Source organism: Rhinatrema bivittatum, chromosome 1 (genome assembly GCF_901001135.1).
Source record: "Rhinatrema bivittatum chromosome 1, aRhiBiv1.1, whole genome shotgun sequence".
NCBI classification, from domain to species: Eukaryota; Metazoa; Chordata; class Amphibia; order Gymnophiona; family Rhinatrematidae; genus Rhinatrema; species Rhinatrema bivittatum.
In genome coordinates, this window is record NC_042615.1 from 722,729,625 (window position 1) to 722,753,003 (window position 23,379).

Here is a 23,379-nt window from a genome sequence, read left to right on the forward strand (position 1 = left end):
AGAGGCATACCTACGACCTTTCCAGTACACAATCGGTCTGGGAGGGTTTGCCTCCAGTTTTTGAGCAAATTATTTATTCTTCTGGAAATTCATTCTTGGAGATTTTCTTTCGTGAATCCCTGGTTCTAGCCCAAGGTGGAAATAGAGAAGACCTGCTCCTCCCAGCTTACACAACTCATGGAGGGACAATAGTGAGTTCACACACGAGAGCCCTGTGTTTAACAACATGACATTCAGTAAATTACTATCTACCCTTTATTTAGGAAAAATTGGTTTATTCAAGAGTCATAATATCCTCTTACAGCCACAGCTATATCTCAGCTACTGTGTATACTTGGCTTCCACCTTCTGAATGAATATTTTTAATGCAAGGCTGTAAAACTAGTTTAGTTTAAAATAAAAAATTGATTTTATTTCTTATCATAGCTAAAAATGACTGTCTATAAGAACAAAGAAAACATTTCCCACTGCTCTCAGTTATTCTCAAGTGGTAACTTGTTCACAGTTCCAGAAATCTTCCTTCCTCATACAGTATGTGGCAGCTTTTAAACATAGAAATGTGAGCAGGATTGTCTCTCTTAAGCATTGTCAAGGATTCATCTTCCTACCGCTAGTTAACGAATTAAAGAGAGCCCAACCATATCCACAGTAACATACATCTGTCCTGCAGTATTTTGCTGACAAGGTATTCTGCTTACTGAAGGCTGTTGGGTTTCTTCCCTAATGTGGTCACTGCAATTATCAGGAAGAAGAAATGTCCTCATAGTGCTAGAATTTTTCAGATATGGATTTACTGTAACCTCTTCCTGGATTCCATCGTGTTCCAAAATGTCCCTTTTCTCATTACCTGTGGAACATACATCTTGGAGCAGAGGTGGTCTGCACTCGTTCACGCCTTCCTTTGACAGGTGTGAAGGCGTACATTCAGGAGAGACAGACTCACTGCAAACGAATGCTGAACATACATGACTTTTGTAGTCTTGCTCTGCAGTCACATATGGCAGGGCAGGAGACATAACAGGCTGTGCAAACTCTTGTTCTTTACAGTACAAAAAATTCTCCGGTCCTGCTGGGGTTAATTTTTGGCTAGCATTTGTATTCTCCATGAAGATCTCCTCACTCGCTCCCAGGAGATGAATATGATCTTCACAAGAAGAGAATGAAGGAATGACATGAATGTCTTCAGTGCACAGCATAACATCTGACTGTGTTCCATTCAGCAATGGATTAATCTGTCCATAAAAAAGCACAGGATTAAAATAATATATTACAAAGAAGCATACATTTAATACCAAAAAGAAACTTACATCCAAATAAAAGAACAAACAAATACATATCTAAAACCTATTTAAATAACTACGTTTGGGAGCATATCTAACAATCCAGAGCAGCATCCAAACTAAATCACTCTGTCAGACGAGGTTTGGAATGTGTGATGAGCATGGCATAGTAATCCAGATTCATTATTGCTGTTTCCAATTTTCATTTGAGCTGAAAAGGAATATTGCTCTCTCAATGACCAAATCAACAAACCAGGGCCACGTATCCTGCTCAGAAACACAAAGTCACATCAGAGCCTATTGATCCTGACTTAGCCTCATGAGCCTTCTTCAGACCACAGATAGGACACTCATGAAGGAAAATCATCCTTAGCTTCCAATGGTGATAAAGTTAAATATATTTAAAGGAGAGGAGGATTATTCTTATTTAAAACTTAGCTAAACAGAATCTCAAATGTGTGAGGACAAGAATAGCAGCAGCTCTGAGGCTGTATTTCCAGGAAATCTTTTTCTGAGAGGTCAAAAACCTGCTACTGCCTACTTTTAGCCAATTATCTTTAGGAAAATATGCAGCTGAACATAAGTGGCTAGGGTTTCAGCTGAATATTTTCCTAAATCTAGCCAGTAAGATTTGCACTGGCTAGATTTCATGTGCCTGGGTTTGCCCCGCTAAATTTGCTGGTTAATGCCGAACATCATGCGCCTACCAGCTAAGGGGGTCATTTATCAAAATGCGGTAAGGCGTTTTCGCATGCGTTAAGGGCTTATCGCATGCGAAAAAGCCCCGTTTTCACATGCGATAGGCCTTTAACGCATGCGAAGACGTGTTTACCGCATGCGATCGCACCATATCGTATGGTGCGATGCAAATGCAAAAACTGGGAGGAGTAGGGGCGGAGAGGGGATGCAAATTCAAAACCTGGGCAGAGAGTGGGCTGGGTTAGCCTGCCTGCGAAGAGGTATCGCAGAGCCATAACGCCAATTTTAACAACACCTCTTTCAGATGCGTTAGGCTCTGCGATAGCAGCCGGGACCATGCGGTGAGTACCTTCGCCATTTGCGATGCGGTCCGTTAGCATACACCATGCCCCTTTTGCTATCGCATGCGGTACGCACCGCATTTTGATAAATCCACCCCTAAGTCCTCTAAAACAGTGGTTCCCAACCTGGGGTCCGCCAGAAGGGATGCAAGAAAGTTTTAGCTAGGAAGAAAATGAGTGGACGTCTGCCACAGATCAGAGAGTGGGGCTTATTATGGCCCTGAAAACTTCATCCCACATTGCTGAAGACCAGGAGGAGGAGGAGGGACAGAGAGGCGCTGTTCACACCCATTAGAAGCCTCAAATTGCACGGCCGCATGTTTAGCGAAGGGGTGGAGAGGAGAGAGAGGCCGAATGCAGCTGTCAGAACCTTAGCAGCCTCTGCTGCACACTGAGGAAAGCAGCTTACAGCCGAGCTAGCGTAGCAGTGAAAAACATTTCCCACGACTGCCACTGGCCTGACACAAGGAGAGCTGCACCACACCAAAAAAACTAAGTAGCATGGCTCAAAGGAAGAAAGGAGGAAATGGGACTGGGATTGACATTATAAGGGGAAAGACAGAGGGGAGAAAGAAGAGACAGGAAGGAAGAAATGGAAGATCAAGAGGGAGACAGGAATCCATGATTGAGCTGGTTAAGGGGAGTGAGAGGGGATGGCGGCCTAGCAGGGGAGACGAGGAGAGGACCCCCAGGAATCATGCTGGATCAGGGATAGAGAGGGGGGTGGGGGGTTAGAGTACCACCATGGCTCAGGGTGGAAGAAGGGAAAGATGAGCACCAGGGATCAAGGCAGAGGGAGGACAAGACAGCCAGGTGTGGATATGCATCAAACACACAAGTTATTTAGGGGGACACACAGACAGATATGGAGATCTCATAAGCCCTTCTTCCCTTTCAGAAGCAGGTTATTGGGGTATTTATTCTAAAATCTACATTATGTTGTGCCCATAATTTTCTATATGTGTTTGTAAGAATCTTAAAAGAAAATAAAGTACAAAAGAAGAGCAGGCTAAAAGGGGGTCAATTTTCAGGCAGAGTAAGTTTCAAAACCTTTTATGAGTAAACATCTATTCACTAATGTAAAAAAACAATTTTTGAAAATAAAAATTCCCCGCCTCTGAGGGTAAAAGTGAGATCAAAGTGAAAGTGATATGTCCGATGAACATCGGTATAGAAATACAAATAAATAAAATAAATTATGAATGATTCTGGAGCACGTCTCGATTTCTTTTGTTATGGCATGAAAAAGTGAGAGAAGTGTGTGGGGGTCTGTGTTCCCTGAAAGGCTGGAAACCCCTCTTCTAAAACAAACAAAAACAAAACACAGCACTCCCCCCTCCACTTTTAAAATTGTTTCCATGCTGCAGATCCCCCTCTCCTCCTTCATGACCTCATCCAGCCCAACCTCTTCCTTCAATCTTCAGATGTAGCCACCATCCCACACAACCCCTTCTCCTCCTTCCCTGCCGGCTCTTCAAATATAAGAAAATTGTTGTTTCCCACAGGGCGCCTTTCATCCTGTAGCCACAGGACCCCTTCTCGTTCTCTGGCCGACCCAATAGGAACAAAAAAAAAAAAAAAGACTCTCCTGGACCAAATCCCATTTCTCCTCTCTCCTCCCTCACTTATAAAAGTCAACAAAGCCCCTTGATCTCCCTCCCTCACACCCTCTCTGATGGGCAGACTGGATGAGCCATACAGTCTTTTTTCTGCCATCATGTTTCTAAAAAAACAAATGTAGTGGGATTGCTCCCCTCCTGCTGACATCGCTGTTGTCCAAAAGAGGAAAATGCTCCCTCTCTCTTGGTTGTCAAAAAAAGGGCATTTTCCCTGCTACTATGTATGTATATATAATTTTCTTATTATTATTTAATGACAGTAGGTATGAAGGGAGGATCAAGACTGATCAAGGGGCTTTTAGCAACTTTTATAGTTTGGGTAGGAGTGCAGAAGTGGGCATTGCTCAAGAAGAGTCATTTTTTTGTTTGTACCAGGTTGGCTGAGGGACTACTTTTATATATAAATATTTGAAGAATTCAACAAAAGGGAGGGAAGGTGTCCTGGGCAAGCGGACTATTTTCCTACATTTAAAGGTGCTAGCAGGGAGGGAAGAAAGGGGTCAGGCTGTGCTGATGCATTATTTTGTTTAATTTAATGAGCTGGAAGGGAGGGTGGCAAGACAAATTTAGGCCCAATATGGCAGTACCTCAAGTTGGCCAGCCAAATTAGGAGCTAGTACTGAAAATCAGGGCTGACATCCAGCTTTCTTTCCCACCCTATTCCTGCCCCCCAGGCCTGCCTAGAATTCGACTGGCTAAATTTAGCTCAGTTAAATTTAGGGGAATATATTTATCCAGTTAGCCCAGTCAATTTTCAAAGCCTTTGAGCTAATTGGCTAACTTCTTGGCCAGCTAGACTGCTTTGAAGACTGACTTTCTAGGGAATGTTAAAAAAAAAAAGTCTCAGACATCAGTGATTCATGAATTATGGGAAACACAGGTCTATAAGCCTGAATAAGGAAACTTCCCGAAAAGTTGCAAATACAAGCTGCTAGGCTGTCAAATGCTTTTATATATGTATGGGCATTTCCTGCTTAGCAGGTGCCTTCTGAGAGAAAAAATAAAAGGCCAGAAACATGTTCCAAACTAATACTCCCATAAAAAGATTAACCACAGATTGTGTACTGTAATATACAGAAACAAATCCAAAGAAAGCAGGGACAAGATGCTAGGAAGAAGAAAGTAGTGTCACCCATTTTTTCTCAAGTCAGGAAGGTGGGCTGAGGGACAAAGGTGATCAAACTAAAGGGACATATATGCTGTATAAATTTTGGTATTAAGATTTTCTAATGGAGGAAGAAGAGAGCAAAATTGCCCCTTCTACTTAGGCACAGAGATACGGATTCACCCATTTTTCATCAGGAAAGGAAGGTGAATCAGGCTGGTCAATGAATAAAAATATTTGCTATTCAAAGCTGGAACGAAGCCTGAACCGGGTGAAAAGAGAACCAATGTCAGATCTAATCTTTACTGGATCACATGATTTGGTGCAAAAAGTAATTGCATTGGGGCCACTTGCCAATTGTGATCACAATATGATCAAATTTAACTTGATAACTGGGAGGAGGACACTGAGGAAGTCTACAGCAATAGGAATATGGTTAGGAAAAAATCTGAAAGAAGCAGCTGCAAAAGTTAAGAGTTAACATCAGGCATGGAGAGGGCAATTTCGCTAAACTCCTCAAACACCGGAACAAACAATGGATTTATATTGGTTATAGTCCATTATTCCGAAAGGGCTTACTGCAGAAATTGAAAGGAGTATATTTTCCTAATCTGTTGCATATCCACCGAAGAGTTCTTTTTAAACCAGTTGCACGTTATCATAGCATAATGATGATTCCCTTTGGTAAAACAGCTGATTGTCATTGTACATCAGAGCAATTGGTAAATCCTATAAGAATTCTCACATCATAGCTTTTGAGCTTGAAGTAAGAACATGGCAGGGAATGTTAAGCAAAGAAGAATACACATGAACTCGTATTGTGCTTTTTTACAATCTTGATATTGCAAATTTGTGCTATAGTGTGCCATAAATATACTAGTTCTAATCCTGTTGTGTATGTTTGATTCTACATATAAAATTGAACATGCAGATTGAGCTCCTAAAGCAGAGCTCCTTGAAACATAATACTATGTTGGCTTAAAATATTGAATGCTTTTGGAATTTGATTTGATCATTGTTTAAAAATACCATCTTGGAAGCCCAGACCAGATGTATTCCACATATTAAAAAAGGTGGAAGGAAGGCCAAACAACTACCAGTATGGTTAAAAGGTGAGGTAAGAGAAGCTATTCCAGCCAAAAGAACATATTTAAAAAAATGGAAAAGGGATCAGACTGAAAAAAAAATAAGAAACAGCATTAGCACTGTCAAGTTAGATCCAAGCACTGATAAAGAAGGCAAAGGCAGAATTTGAAAAGAAGCTTGCTGTGGAAGCAAAAACTCATAATAAAAACTTTTTCAGGTACATTTAAAGCAAAAAGCCAGCAAGTTAGTCAGACCATTAAATGATCAAAAGGGGCTCTAAGGGAGGACAAGGCTATAGCAGAGAGATTAAATAAATTCTTTGCTTTGGACTTTACTGAGGAAGAGGTAAGGAGACACCCTTGCCGGAAGTGATATTTAAAGGTGATGATGCAGAAGAACTGAAACAAATCTCAGCAAATCTAAAAGATATAATAGGGACAAATTGACAAACTAAAAATAGCAAATCACCTGGACCAGAGTAATGAATGAAATGGAAAATTAAATTGCAGACCTACTATTAGTAATCTGTAAACTATCATTAAAATCAGCTATGGATCCTGAAAATTGGAGGGTGGCTGGCGTTATGCCAGTTTTTAAAAAGGGTTCCAGTTGTGATCCAGGAAAATACAGACTGGCAAGCCTGACAATGCCAGGAAAAATGGTTGAAACTATTATAAAGACCAAAATTACTAACATATAGATAGTCTTAGTTTAATGGGACTAGGCCAATATGAATTTAGCCAAGAGAAGTTTTGCCTCACCAATCTGCTATGTATTTTTTTAAGGTATGAATAATCGTGAATAAAGGTGAGCCAGATGATTTAGTGGAAATGCTTGTGCAAGAACTCCCAATAACATTCAAAGGCAATATAGAAATATTTATTACATTTACTAATGTTATAGTATAATAAGACTTTCGTCTATTATTCTAACTGACACAGATCTACAATTTGCTCTCCTAAAAAGATTCGGATGTCTTTATTGGCATGACAATTTTAGAGATGTTGCCGAAGTATACATAAAATAATAAAAATAAAAAAGGGAAAATGTACAAAATGGTAATAACAGTAAGATAAAATTACAGTATCCAGAAAGGATAACAAAGAAGAGTCTTACCTTAGGTTTATCTTTAGACCATTCTGCCATACTGCTGTCTGCAGGATTTGGAACATCAGGCCAACAGAATTGTTTAAATCTGCAATCAAGCAACAATTTTTACAAGCACATCATTTGATAGGCAGATTAAGAGAATCTTACTGCTGACAAAAATATTTTAAAAATAAAAAGGGCTAAAAATATGCATTTTTCAGAAATGCATCTCACAGCATTTTCTTGATCAGATTTCTGCACTAACAGGCCCATAATGTATGAGTTCAGAATTGATACCGAAGAGTTCTATACATGTATATCATCTTCTTCATAATTTTTTATATTAAGAAATGCTGAAAAGTCTAATTTGCCATGAATAGGAAGATGGTGCCACTTTAGATAAACACAGTGCTTCTTCCTCTTTCTTATGTGTTCCCTGGTTCACCAGCTGAGAATTTTTGTGTTTGTTTTTTTTAACTGGTTCCATTTGGTGACTTAGCATAAGGTATTAGACAAGTAGTAAGAGTGCTTGTTTGCACATTTTAGAATTCTGAAACTGATGGTAGTACTGGTGCTACTGCTGCTCCTCCAACTCCCCTGGTGAACGCTCTTCCCTCCCCCCTCCCCCCCAGTGGTGACGTTCCTTGTTCTCCTCACCATCTCCCACCCCCAGGGTTGTGACACTCCCTCCTCACTCTTCCTTATCCACCATTACATGATGCTCCTAACTCGCTCATGATGCTGCTGTCCCTGGTGATGCTCCTCGAGTTCCCCTAGCATCCAAGGGAAAACAGAATAAGCAGGAAGGGTAGAGAGAGAGAGAGAGGGTACCAGTGAGGGTGTGGAAAGAAGTGTAGAGCTGGGATATGAGAGGTGACAGGGAGGGCGGGGACAGCGCTACTTCCCATTCCTCATCCTCACCCTTTCACTCCAACAGAATGACTTTGGAGTCCTTGTGGACAAAACACTGAAATATTCAAAGCTACAACATGCTGTGAAAACCCTTGTCCCCTATGAATAATGAAGCAAGCCAAATCTGGACTGCTTAGCAGAAGGCCACTTACCAGATGACTTAAAAGAAGGGGTTGTAAGACCTTTGTTAAAGAAACCCAGCTTGGACTCAATTGAACTGAACAGCCCAATCTTTACCTTCCATTCTTAGGGAATATCATCAAAAAGGCTATGCTATTAAAATTATCTGAGCTCTTCTTGACCATAACTAGCACGTCAATCTGGTTTTATAGCCCAGAAACTGTCCTGCTAGGCGGTCGACCCAGCACAGCAGCCACGGGACTATTTACTCTGAACCTAATGATGCCAACGAGAGCAATCAGTTTTGGCCCTGCACAGCGGCTGCAATATTATAGGAGTCAGGGTCTGGAGATTCAGAGAATACAACATCCTGGCCAGGGAAGGAAGAGGTGCATAAAATATAATGTTGCATCTCAGCAGAAGTAAAAGAAAATGGTATGGGTTGGCAATGGGGAAGAGAATAAAGGCAACAGAAGAATGCAGAGCCCCACTGGCAGAAGAGGAGAGGAAGTATAACAAAGTTGTCCCCCCGGCTGGGGGAATAATAGAAAACAGCATTGCCTGATGCTTTTTAATGGGGTGGGGGGAGGGTAAATGAATGCAGTGTCGAAGACAGAACAGGGGAAGTAAAAAAATAAATAAATAAGTGAGCTGGTGCAGTAGGTGGGCATAAAAAAAATCAGTGATCTGGAAGGGAAACGATGGTTGGGGGGGGGGGGATGTGAGGGGAGGGAGAGATAACGCAGCATCCTGTGACCGGGCAGGGCAACTAAAAAGGTCAGCGATCCCCTTCCTCTCATACCAGAGGGGTGGGATGGCGTGAGGGAATAAAATAAATGACAGGATGTAACAGTGGAGGTGTGTTTGGGGAAGGATAGTAAAAGAAACACAGTATTCCTGGTGGGAATTAAAGAAAAGTGGTGGCCCAACTGGCAGGAAGCGAAAAAGATGTAGCAGGGAAGCTGACTGGCCAGCACAAGCAGCAACAGGAGGTAGACATTTCAGGATTGCTGGTTTCTCACCGGTTCCGTGGGATTTGTCAAATTCTGCAGCCTGGGACAGATCTTACCCTGGTTACCGTGGCTGTACAGGAAACCAGCAGCCACCTGAGTGCACCACGTACAGTAACCGAGGGCTGCACCACACACTATCCATGCTGGAGAGAGTTCGGTTTAAATTGTTAATCTTCTTTGCAGTAAATGCGAAACAACATTCTTCCTCCCACTCACAAATCTTGCATAATTTCCAGTAAAGACGAAGCATTTATTTACTGGCATTATTTTTGGGGTAGCTCTCTATTTCAAAGATCTTATCTTATCTGAAGGATCTGTGTTGTGAAACAGTGATGACCAAGGCACCTGACTTACATATTCATACCTGTGGGAGAAGATCAAGTGCACACACACAAAAAACCTTACACTTACTGTATATCCCAATCTAAATTACCTTATTATGAGGGTAATTCTCAAAAGCCATTTACCGGAGTAAAAGACCTTTTTGAAAACTGGTCACCCAATATGTGGGCAAACGTATGACAATGTGCATACCTTCAGCTGCACTTTTTGTGGAGGCTTTGCATGCTGGGGTTAGGTCAGGGAAGATAACGAAGCATGCAGTTTTGGATTTTCATAATGATGCCTGTTTTGTTTGCAAAAAGGATCTGCAGAAAAGGCAGGTGCAATTTTCAAAGAGAAAGCAGGCACAGGGTCACTATTATCATTAGGCAAGGTGAAGTGGCTGCCTGAGACTGCAAAATTTTGGGGGCAGCAAAAAGTGCCCCCCCCCCTCCCAACACTCCTGCGGCAGCCCCCTCATCTTGCCGCAGACATGTGAGTACCGAAATGGCTGCAGGATTCGGACAGAGGCCCAGCAGATCTCAGTGGACCCGAAGAAAGGCCCAGAGGGTCACAGCAGACCCCATCCTGCTGTGGCCCAAAAAGAGGCCTGGCAATTCTGTGGTGGACCACATCCCACCACGGCCCAACAAAAGGCCTGATGAAGCCATGGTGGATCCTCATCCCACCGTGGCATGAACAGAAGCCCAGTAGGGCCATGGCAGAATCCCATATTGCCATAACATGATGAGAGGCCCAGCGGAGCTGCAGCGGACCCATCCCCATCCTGAAGAAGAGGGGGAAGACCCTGAGAGTGTGAGGGATAAGCAGCATAGAATCTATCAACCTCAAGGGAAACAGAATACTGGACTTAATGGACTTTTGGTCTGACCCAGTATGGCAAATCTTATGTTCTTGTGTGTGTGTGTGTGTGTGTGTGTGCACACAAATGGGTGTGTAAGAGTGAGAGCCTGTGTATATGTAAGAAGAGTGTGTGTGAGTGCCTGTGTGCATGTGTATGAGAACCTGTATGCATGTATGAGTGTGTGTGTGTGAGAGAGAAAGAGGGTGTGATTGAGAGCCTGTGTTTGTGTGTGTGTGTGTGTGTGTGTGTGTGTGTGAGTGAGAAAGGGCATGTTTGTGTGTGAGGGAGAGAAAGCCAGAGTATGTGTGAATTCATGGTTGTGTGCATGAGAGGGGTAGTGTGTAAGAGCATGTATGTGTGAGAAGATAAAGTTTGTGCAGCGCTCTCCTCGAATCCACAACAATCTCAGGGTGACTGGAAATCAACATATCCCAGGTATGGATTACAGAGAATTTTTTAAGATCTAATTAGTTTTAATTGTTAGGTGTTACTTGATGTCTGTTTTGAAATATTTTATGGATGTTTAGAACTTTTTAAACATTTTTTTAGTTTAATTATTGAAGGATGTTCTGTTCTGTTCATCAGAAGTTTTGAAATTATTCTATTAGTATAGTTTTACTATTACGATTGATGTTATATTTCTTGATTTTATTATTGTTTTATGTGGAATGATGATGTTTCTTTTTTTCCGTTGCTGCACTACATACAGAGTCTGGCTTCTTGCAGTTTCCAGTTCAGTGTTTGTCTTCATGTTTCTTTATTCTGTATTAAGTGAGGGTCCATTTGTGTTCTGAATGTGTGACTGAGGTGAAGTGATTCTCCTGGCATGTAATTTCTGTTTTGGGATCTATATCAGCCTGATTTCTTCTCTTTTCCTACTAGAAGGTGTATTACTATTTTAGGGCCACCTGGTGTAATATTTGCAGTGTTGCCTTTTCCAAGGTTGGGTTGTTACTGTTTGAGTGCTGGCATTTAGTGCTGTTTCGGTATGGGAGGTTTATTACTGTATATTATAATTGTAATTCAGTTTACTCATGGCTTTCTGAGGGCTAAGCCCACATCAAATGTATCTTACAATAGGCTTAATACCATATGGGTTCCAAATATCTTTTTTTGCAGGGTTTTCATGTTGTGATATTTCTTCCTTAGGAGACTAAGTAAAATCTGTTATTATAAATGCATAATTTTTAATTATGTGTGGTGAGGGCTGGGAGGGAGGGGGCACAAGGCTGTATGATTTGCCTAAGGCTAACTCTTGCACCGATTTGAGGTCCACCACACACAGACCCCACCATTCACTCATCACCCACTTCTCTAAGGGGAAAATGCTGGAGAAATTTGGGACAACTACACTGGCAAATCAATAATATATCACAGAAAGTCAAACAAACAAAAAAACATATAGTGACATATAATATATTATAATCTTTATTTGTTTTACAAAAAATATTTCCAAAGAGCACCCTTCTTTTAAATTTTCAAAACACAAACCCAAGGAATACCCATCTAAAGGTCCCAATCTATACTCACACACCATTCATACTTCCTTTCACACATATATGGTGGCGTCTTTTTTTCGGAATTGGTAAGGTAACATGGAAAAAGAAGTACGGGATATACCGTAAGAACGGCTGTCCTATGGGAGCTCATTTAAGATACATTGAAGAGCGAGAGTCGGGGAACGTATCCGTTAATGCGTCAATTGTTTTTTGGACGCACAGATGAAACCTGTATGGGAATTCTGTAAAAACGAATACGTTGAAGATTTATGAGCAGCAGAAAAATTCTTTTATGCTCTCCTGAAGAAGCCTGTGGAAAGGTGAAACATGTTGAGAGGATGAAGACGATATAGAAGGATCGGGAGGATGAAGAGAGTATGAGAATAGTATAACTGTTGATATAATAGTATAACTGTTGATATAAAGAGAAGGATGTGATTATTTGGCAGTTATGAAAATTTATTGCAATAAGAATCTTTTTCTGCTTGTAGAAAAATTCGTTTTGAAAATGAGAGAAATATTTGAACAATTTTAACATATAAGAAAAGATTTTGGGGAAAATAAGGGTTTTTTTTAGAAACTATGTGTGTGAAAGGAAGTATGAATGGTGTGTGAGTATAGGTTGGGACTTTTGGGTGGGTATTCCTTGGGTTTGTGTTTTGAAATTTTAAAAGAAGGGTGCTCTTTGGAAATATTTTTTGTAAAACAAATAAAGATTATATTATATGTCACTATATGTTTTTTTGTTTGGAGAAATTTGGGAGGCAGGAGTGTGGCAGGTTTGCCAGCTTTCTAGAACTATCATCACTGACCCTCTATGAGCCTCTCCTCTGAGAACTCTGACCCCTGCTTCTCCTCTTCTGCAGCATTTCAAATCGCCAAAAGGGGACCCCCCCCAGCCCTCTCGATGATGACTTCATCTTTACTGTGCCTTGGGGGAGGGGGGAGAGATAGGAAGCGCCAACTCATCCCTCGCCTCAAGCAGCAAATTTCCTTCAGCCGCTCCAGAGTACGCGGTACTTTCTCTTTGGAAACTGGCACAAAGTTTGCAGATAAAAATACCGGTGGAGTTTTCATCTCCCTGCACAGTTTTGAAAATTGCCGCTTTATGATAAAATGTCCAATCTTTATACAGTCCCCTTGCCCACCAAATAAACTATATTTACTTACTTGCGCTTCTTAAGAAGACACGTTATCCCCAGCGAAATCACCACGACCATAAAAAATCCAATGGGCAGAATTAATGTTGTGATGTCTTTGCTAGCTTTAAAAAAAAAAAATAATAGCAATATAGTAAGTTTTAATCTACATATCTAGCTCACTGATCTACCGCAGTCCTCGAGGGTCCCTTAATCAGTCAGGCCAAATATGCATACAACTGAGGCAGTGTGCATGCAGATCTCGCATTTGCATATCCATTGGGGATATCCTGAAAGCCCAACCAGTTAGGGGCCTTGAGGGACTGAAGTTGTCCACCCCTAATCTACTGTAAATAAAGCACATTAACAAATAAGGAGATGTACAATTAAGTGCTTCTCTGAAAACAAAAATGCATTTTTTCACATCTCTTTTTAAATAGTATAGTGTGGCACCATGATACATGCCAGGTGGCAGCAACAACTATAGAGCTTATATATCACTGATTCTTCTAACTTTAAATACTGATAAAGCCAAGGTTTTCCGTGTTGTCAGAATGTAGCTGTGGCACAGGATGAGTGGTCTATGGCCTTTGGCATTGGGAGGGACAATTTGTCCATAAATGTAGACACTGTTTATGCTGACTGAAATGTTATTGTCCCTCCCGATGCAGCAACCTCTCATATAAATGTATGGATTATTCAAGGGCCGAATAGACACTTCTGGTTTATTAAGTCGTCTCTTCACTTATTGTGAAAACCTTGCTTTTGGATTTTACTTGATCGAGATTTGCTACATACCTACTGTTTTACCACTGTACCTTCACATAAAGATAACATAATATAAGCTGCTTACCTCACAGTACTTCAAGCAAACAATATCAATAGGTCAATTCTGTTATTAGGAGTTGCCTTCTCCATCTTCCCAGGGCCTCTTTCTGATCTGCTCTGAGCCTACTGTTATATTCCTGCTCAGAGGAGCCACCCTGCTCCCACAATTCCCGGCTTTAAGGTGGCCCAGGACCAGACAGCTCTGGGGCCCCTGGGCATATACGCAATCACAGTGGCTTTCATCTGGGAATAGAATCAGCAATTTTCTGATCCAAGCCAGCAGTTCCACCAACCAGCCAAAAGAGGTCCTCCTACTTGCCAAACAGTAAAGGCTCTGCTGTCTTTCCTCTGCTATAGTCAGGTCCAGCGCAACCGGGTGTACAAACTGTGCAATTGCATGGAGCGGCACACCCAGGGAGGCGGCAGGCTGGCCGGTCGATGGTGGCGGAGAACGGAGAGAGCACTGCCGGCGCTGCCATACCCTCTTCTGGCACGGTGGCACTCTCTCCTTCTTTGGCCCCCGGAAGAGGATATGAGCTCTTATCCTCTTCCAGCGGCCGAAGAAACAGAGGGCCACCTGTGTTGCCGCGGGGGGGGGGGGGGAGGGCACAGCAGCGTGGGGGTGGCGGCGGGGACTCTATGTATAGGGTGGCACAGAAGCTAGCACCGGCCCTGGTTATAGTTCTTACCTTTTACCACTACACTAGCTGGCTCTTGACCTTAGACCAGACAAAGGTAAGTCAATGTATTTATTCATCATTCATTTTTGTTAATTAGTACACAGTTTTTCAGATGGAACTAGAAACAGTCATGTCCTAGAGTACTGGCAGCAACTTGGTAAAGTTAGCTCTGGTATCTTGCCTTAATTGTAATACTTCCCTGTTGCCACTAAAGAGGGTTCAATACAAATGTGATTGCATCCAACAATGCCTGAACGGCAGAGCAAAACAGCTTAAGCAGACCTTGAACCAGGAAAAGTGCTGCAACGAGGTCTAGGAGCTTTCCCTTTGAACCACCAAATGGCCCAGATAAGTTGAGGCAGAGCATCCCAGAAGGGATTTTACCTGCTGACTGGAGGTCAGACTTGCAAACTTACTCCTGTAGGATCGGGATTGGCCCTCAGAGAATATAAAGAGGGATGGTGGGAATCAATTTGTTCCCAGCGATTTGAGGGCTGACGGCCACACGGTGGGAACCCGGAGAAGACCCAGGACATCTCAACTAAGAAACCTTCTAACCTTGGCCAGACTGATTGTAAGTACTGTAATTTACCTGTCCTGCTCTGTCATTAATGGACTGGGTGCTAAAAGGTATCTGTACTTCATGCCTTATGAGAGCTTATGTATTATGTTTAATTAGCAAGGTGAAGAGAACCTATTTATCCTTTATGTTAACCTTGCTGTATAATGAATAAACCTTGCATTAAAACTACAAAGAGTTGTATTAAAATATTCTTTGGTGAGCAACCTAACACTGAAATGCAAAAGACTGGACAGTGTTAAAATACATATCAAAAGTTGAAAACTATTAAATGAGATACTGGGAAAGGGGAGAGAAAATGTGCATCTAAATGTGTTGTAGTACAGTAATCTTTCAGAGAAAAGAAGAGAATTTCTATTTTTGGGACCGTCAAACACTAAGAGAAACAGTTGTCAATTCTGCCGTTTTTATTTTAGACTACATGGTCTGGTTCCATGAGTGTTATATATTCAGCCTATTATAGAGACTTTCCAGCAGAAATGTCCAGGGAACTCCCATCTGAATTCTTGCTTATGTGGGGAACCCTTGCTCTCCCATTAGATGGCCCTAGATCCCTGCCCTGGTAGATAACAGCTAGAAGGGACAGACCATATCTTGCAGCACCTCCTCCTGGGATTGTCTGCGATGGTCTAGCCCTTGCCCAGAGGGGGGGAGGGGGTCCGGAGTCAAGGCGGTCAGTTGAGTTTGGATTTTGATGAGTTAGGAGTAGTTTTGCTCCTGGTTCAAATTTTGGATTGGGAGTCTGCTCTTTTTCCCATGCACCCCTTGCCTGGTAGGGAGCTATCCTTCACTGGGATTAGAACGGACTTTGGCAAGAAGATTTTCCAGAATGTTGTTTGTGCCCAGGTGAATCCAGTTCTTCCTGGTGAGGCACCATAACTGAAGGGCAGGAGGGGAGAAGGCCTGTTATTTCCTTTCCATCCAGTGAGAGGGACCTTGTCCCCTAAGAGGTCAACCACAGAAGAAGTCAGAAGAGAAGAGTTCAAGATCAATTGGAGAGCCCAACCAGATCTCCTCCCTGGGGAAAGCAGGAAATAAGTTGGGAAAACCAGAACTCTGGTGGATTGGAGGTATGATGTGTTTTCGGGGGAAAGGGGATCCTCTCAATAGTTTCTGTTCCTGGGTGGGACCCTTGTCCCTCAGTCTATTAAGGGAGTGAGTGGCTACCAGGGAGTAGTGAAAAGGACACCTGCACAGAGCAAAGAGGAGAGAAGTCCAGCTTGTAAGCACATACAAATAAATGTTAAAAAGCCAGCTCGCAGAAAAACCGCAAGATACGCGCAAGGCCAGACCACGCGCATGCCACGGGCATTTTAGAACAGCCGAGGCCACACATGTATCTCGTGGTACGAGCAGAAGAGACGGCTGTGAGAAAAGAGGCGGGCCGGAATCTGGGTGGAGGCAGGCTGGGACAGAGCCATTTTGTGCTGCCCTGGTGAAGTGTGCACTGGAGCCAGCCGGTGAGCAGAAGTAAGTTATAAAACAAAAAAAAATTGATAAGATAGATGGAGATTAGGGATCGGGGTGGAGAGGGGAAATGAGAGGAAGGATAGGTAGGGGGTTAGGGAAGTTCCAATAAAGGAGCAGGCTGGGAGGGAACTGGGGATGCACCAATTGCTTCGCTGCACATTTTTTAAATAAAATCCACTCCCCTTGAGTGTGCGGGTAGCCGATTTTATAACATGCGCACGTCAAGCACACATTGACACCCGAGCGTACTTTTTAAAATTTACTTCGTAGAGAATACAGATGTGAAGAAACAAGTGACATATTGATTGATCTACAGATATTTAAATAAATGTTCAAAGTAAAAGTTCATTTGAATGCCCAACTCTGTTTCTGCTGTACTAACACTAATAAAAAGGAAGTTAGCACAGCTCAGGGAGGAGTCCCGCACCACCTGGTCCTAAAAGGTATCACCTTTCCCCCATAGAAAGAATCCACAACTTGGGACTGGTCAGAATTGGGGAGGTGGCAAAGGAACATAGCCCCAAGAGAAATTCTTTTGTGTGCCCTCTGGAAATCGGACAATCCATGGAAAAAGGGTTACATTTAGATTATTTGTTGGGTTGCAGATCTTAAAGAAAATAAAGAGTCCACTTTTGAGGTGCAGTTCTTCAAAATACCACAAAAGCTTAACAAAATAAGATGGTCCAATCTTCATGAGAAATTGTAGCTGTGGACCAAAATCGGAACCAAAAGCAACTGCACCTGTTTCATATCCCAGAAGAATGCCTGGAGGGCAAATCTGGTACCATCACAACTGTGAGTCAGAGACGTCAGAAAGCAGATAGTATTTCTCTTCAGCTTGGGCTTGCAGGTCTGGGATTTTATTGCCCAAACTTAAGAGCATTTGTGCTCATACCATTCCAGCTTTCCTTGTTCAGATTACTGCTTTTCTTGTACTTGTTTTGTGACTTATTCAGCTGACTTTTGTTCGGTAGATGCATCACTACCTTTCCCATCATTGGGAGGCACACCTGCTTATACCTGTTGAATCACATGTACCCAAATGCCATTATATCCCCCATGACATTAATCATTCTGTACCTGTCCAAACATATCATGAGACTGCAACATGTAAAGGTTCAGCCTCAGCGTTTGAGGGAAAGCTGTTCTATATTCAGTTTAGTATGTGGATGTTAACATCAGATGCTGGATGACAGTCAAGGTTACTCTGGCTGAGAGTACATTGTATCTGGTCTGCCTCTCCTTGCACACTCTGGGTAATAACACAGCAATCTGGAAAATAATAGGTCAGGAAACCTTTGTTTTGTTTTCTTGTACATGACTCAATATGTAAATACAGATCACTTCAGAGCAGAAGAAAAAGTAACTGAAAAAATTCACACAACATACTAGAAAAAATAGTACTCAAACTATAAAATGGCATTAGAGTTCTGGGCACAAATAAAGCAGTTTGACTGGTCAACAGTGCCATTACATTATATGAACATTTGAACTTGTCTACTACATCTCATATGTACAATATTGTTCCTCTCAAAATCCTCCCACTTCTTCTATAGAAAAGATTGAAGTTCAATATCCCCTACCAGTTGGCCTGGGAATCTCCATAGCCGTTCCCCTGCTCCTCTACCAGACAAAGATCCAACCAAATCATAGCATGGTCTGATATTTCTCTAGGGTCAATTTTTGCCAACTTGACATGAGAGAAAAAATCTGAGAAATCAATATATAATCTATTCGTGACATGGGCATGAGAGTCATGCATATAATCTTTAGCTTCCAGATTAAGCACTTGCCATATGTCATGTAAATGTAGTTGTTTGCAGAGAAAGGCTACACCTTTGTCTGCACCTAATTGCAATCCCTTTGGGCTAGTAGATTTATCTAGAATAGGATCTTAAATGCAGTTATAATCTCCCACCATCATTAACAATCCTTGCAGATTTGTTAATAAGAAGGACACTGTGGCAGGAAAAAGGATCCTAAGAGAGAAATTCAAATCCTCTCCCATAAGGCATTTAAACTAGATGATGGGGGTGGCAGAAATAATTTAGAATGTCAACCCCCAAATACAAATACAAAGGAAATGGGTGAAGGGGATAACAAAAGTCATCTGAATGAGTCACAAAACAAGTACAAGAAAAGCAGTAATCTGAACAAGAAAAGCTGGAAAGGTATGAGCACAAATGCTCTTAAGTTTGGGCAATAAAATCCCAGACCTGCAAGCCCTAATGGTGGAGGCGGACTTGAACATTGTTGCTGTCACAGAGACAATCTCATGATTGGGATATGGCCATACCGGGCTATAACTTGTTAAGGAAGGACAGAGAGGAAAGAAAAGGGGGAGAAGTAGCTCTTTATCCAAGCTACTGGAAGGAAGATGGGGTAAAGAAGAAAAGATGATGGGCATCCATTTTTACTGGAGAGGTTTACAGGCTTTCGAATCAAATGGAAGAACTAGACAGAGATCTGTTTGAAGAGATCCAAAAGGTGGGAAAAAAGGGAGAAGTGGTGATTGTTGGAGATTTTAATCTGCCAGACATAAACTGGAGAATCCCTTCTGCAGAATCTAACAGAAGTAGAGAGATAGTGGTTGCCCTGCAAGGGGCTCTGTTCAAACAAATGGTACTGGAACCCACGAGGGAGGGAGCTACATGCGACTTAGTGCTCACTAACAGGGACAATGTCTCTAATGTCCGGGAGGGTGCCCACCTCGGAACCAGTGATCATCAAACAGTATGATTTGATATCGCAAATAGGATATGGAGAAGTCACATGAAGACCTGAGTTTTGCATTTTGAAAATATGGACTTTGTTGAAATGGGGAAGTACCTGGAGGGAGAACTAGAAGACTGGGAGAAAATGAGAGAGGTGGAACAACAGTGGGCCAAAACTAAAAGGAGCAATTACAAAGGCAACTAATCTATATGTTAGAAAAGTAAACAAAAGTAAAAGAAAGAAGAAACCTAATTTGGTTCTTAAAGGAGGTGGCTGATAAAATAAATGCAAAAAGAACAGCGTTCAAGAAATATAAAGGATCCCAAAAGGAGGAACACAAGAAAGAATATCTGGTGAAACTGAGGGAGAGGAAGAAAGTAATCAAGAAAGCAAAAAGTCAAGCAGAAGAAAGAAATGCCAAAGAGGTAAAGTGAGGTGACAAAACATTTTTCAGATACATCAGAGAAAGTTCCAAAGTGGTATAGTGAAATTGAAAGGTGGAAAGGATCAATGTGTGGAGAGAGTCGAAGAAATGGCAGAAATAATAAACAAATACATCAGTTTGGTGTTCACTAAAGAAGACCCTGGAATAAGACCGTCGCTAGTTAACAAGAAAGTGGAGGAGGGTGGAGTAGACTAAACTCAGTTTATAGAAGAGAATTTATGGGAAGAGCTGGGAAAACTAAAAGTGGACATAGCCATAGGGCTTGATGAGGTTCATCCCAGGATACTGAGGGAGCTTAGAATTTGCTGGTGGATCAGCTGCATGACCTGTTCAATAGATCCCTGGAAATGGGTCTGGTGCTGAGTGAATGAAGAAGAGTGGTGGTGGTTCCACTTCACAAGAGTGGGAGCAGAGAGGAGGCTGGAAACTACAGGCCAGTTAGCCTCACCTCGGTGGTGGGAAAAGTAATGGAGAGGCTACTGCAGGAAAGAATAGTGAACTATCTACAGTCAGAAGAATTGCTGTACTAGAGGCAGCATAGATTCACCAGAGAAAGGTCCTGTCTGACAAATCTGATTAACGTTTTTGATTGGGTGACTAAGGAATTGGATTGAGGAAGAGAGCTTGATGTGATCTACTTGGATATCCCTCCCGCATAGGAGACATAGAAATAAAATGAGAAGCTTGGGAGTGAGCATCAAGGTGTTGGCCAGGATTACAAACTGGTTGACGGAGAGAAGACAGCCTGTTATGGTAAATGGAACCTACTCTGAAGAGAGAGCGGTGTTAAGTGGAGTGCCTCAGGAATCGGTGCTGGGACCGGTCCTGTTCAATATCTTTGTGAGCAACATTACGGAAGGGATAGAAGGTAAAGTTTGTCTTTTTGCAAATGATACTAAGATCTGCAACAGAGTGGACATGCCGGAAGGAGTAGAGAGAATGAAACATGATTTAAGGAAGCTTGAACGGTGGTCAAAGATATGGCAGATGGGATTCAATGCCAAGAAGTGTAGAGTCATGCATCTGGGGTGTGGTAATCCACAAGAGCTGTATGTGATGGGGGGTGAATGGCTGTTGTGCACGGAGCAAGAGAGGGACCTTGAGGTGATAGTGTCTAGCGATCTGAAAACAGCAAAGCAATGTGACAAGGTGATAGCTAAAGACAGAAGAATGCTGGGCTGCATAGAGAGAGGAATAACCAGTAAGTAAAAGGAAATGATAGTCCACTTGTACAGGTCCTTGGTGAGGCCTCACCTGGAGTATTGTGTTTAGTTCTGGAGACCGTATCTCAAAAGGGACAGAGACAGAATGGAGGCAGTCCAGAGAAGGGCGACCAAAATGGTGGTGGTGGTGGGGGGGGGGGGGGGTCCTCCATCAAATGACTTATGAGGAGAGGTTGAAGGACTTAAATATGTATACCCTGGAGGAGAGGAGGTGCAGGGGAGATATGATACAGACCTTCAGATACCTGAAAGATTTTAATGATGCACAGTCAACTAACCTTTTCTGTTGGAAAGAAATCAGTAGAACTGGGGGTCATGTACTGAAACTCCAGGGAGGATGACTCAGAACCAAAGTCAGGAAATATTTCTTCACGGAGAGAATGGTGGATTCCTGGAATGCCCTTCCAGAGGAGGTGGTGAAGACAAAAACGGTAAAAGATTTCAAAGGGGCATGGGATAAACACTGTGGATCCCTAAAGGCTAGAAGATGGAAATGAAGAAAAGTGTGCATGGGAGTAACTTGCTGGTGTGGCAGCTACTACCCTTAACCAATAAACCTTCATACTGTTGATACAACTCCATTATTGCTCTCTGCTTTAATGGCAGGGGAAAAAGAAGAAAAGGAAAATTAGATTCAGACAGCAACCAACAAGGACATTGGATTTTACAGTCTGGGAAAAAAAATAAGCATGGGGTAACTTGCTGGTGTGGCGGTTACTACCCTTAACCAATAAGCCTTATACTTGTGATGCAACTCCAACATTGCTCTCTGCTTCAACAGCAAGAGGTAACAGGGAATTGGACTCAGACAGCAACCAACAAAGGCCCAGACTTTGATGGTTTGGGAATCTAAGTAAGGGGGTGTCTTGTATGGTGCAACAAATGCTACCATAAGCTTGCTGGGCAGACTGGATGGACCGTTTGGTCCTTTCTTGCCGCCATTTTCTATGATTCTAAGAAATATATGGACCATATAAGTTACATATTGTACCATTTCTGCCATTAATTTTTCCTATCAGAATAATGTACCGACTTTCAGGATCTTTTAACTCTTTCAGTGGTTGTAGAATCGCACCCCCTGCCTTTTTCCCTTTCGCTGGTGAAAAATGACGTGCCCCAACCCATTCCCTTTTTAATTTGTTGCTTTCAATTTCATTTAAGTGAGTCTCTTGAATACACGCAATACCCACTTTAGTGTGCTTCAAAGCTTGGAGTATCTTTTTTCTCTTTATGGGGAAACCCAGCCCTTTCTACATTCCAAGAGATTGTTCTTACTTTATCCCCCATCACAACTTTTCTTAAAGCAGTGTGAAATCCCTCTTTATCATTAGTGATAAAGGAAATCCCTCTTTATCATTAGTGATAAAGAGGGATTTCCTGGCCATACCTTTCAGGCTTCCAACATTGCCACATTATTTATTATGAAACTATGTTACCGGACTTTAATGGCACTTTTATAGATAATATTAATATATACAATCCCCATAATTCTATATGTGCCTTTCTGTAAACCATTGTGATGGTATATAACTTAACGACGGTATAGAAAAGATTTTAAATAAATAAATAAATTATGTTCACCACTAAACAAATGCAATGCTCCCAAGGAGACACCCAAGATTCCCACATAAGTGAGGCGTACCCTTTCCCCCCTTAACCTAGTACATACACATAAACAGCATCCCCTAGACCAATAAACTCCCCCAATCCCTTCCTTCTTCTTTCCCCTGACCACGTCCCTCCCTCCCCTTCCCTGTCTTCCCTACCCCAAACTCTCTCTCCCACTTATAAGAAGAAAACAGGGTCAACTTTTTTGTGATCAGGTACCACACTCCCATCTCTATTCCCCTATATAAAGAACTGTGCCTGTATAAACATAACAGCAGAAAAAAAACCCTGAAAACTTTAATGTCACTTAGCGGATATAGCTCCACGTGCCCACAGTCCATGAGGCCTTTACGAAGTTGTCCACACCATTCACCATGACCGTTGAGTAGTGGAAAAGCTGCAGGTAGGAAGCTTGCTTTCTTGTCGACTACCATAGTTCTTCAGCTGCATTGTTTATAGTAAACTCAGACACCACTACTTCGCAGCCCCTTTTCACACATAGATTCTCCTAAGGCAGACATGCCTTCCTCAAGCACATAGGTGCTCTTACAATAAAATGTTAACATGCCACCCTAATGGAGCAACGGGACTTTATCCAGCAAAGTAGAATCAAAGAATATGATTATAATAGAGCCATAAATTTTAGCATGCTTTCCAAGCTGCAAACCTTCCAACCATGGAACATGAGACTTATGGTAATTCCTAAGGGCTATGACAACCTATTTCTTTTTCCTTTTTGAAG

General features: G+C 42.1%; 1 protein-coding gene across 1 annotated transcript in view; it reads right to left on the bottom strand.

The window, feature by feature from the left end:
- Nucleotides 1-260: 260 nt before the first annotated feature.
- IL31RA (interleukin 31 receptor A) overlaps nucleotides 261-23,379 on the bottom strand; it is a 201,815-nt gene continuing 178,696 nt past the window's right edge. The window contains exons 21-23 of the mRNA XM_029619639.1: nucleotides 13,120-13,213; nucleotides 7,247-7,325; nucleotides 261-1,232 (exon numbers count right to left, since the gene is read on the bottom strand). Of these exons, the coding sequence (XP_029475499.1) occupies nucleotides 615-1,232; nucleotides 7,247-7,325; nucleotides 13,120-13,213 (791 nt within the window). The 3' untranslated portion in view covers nucleotides 261-614. The remainder of the gene's footprint in view (nucleotides 1,233-7,246; nucleotides 7,326-13,119; nucleotides 13,214-23,379) is intronic.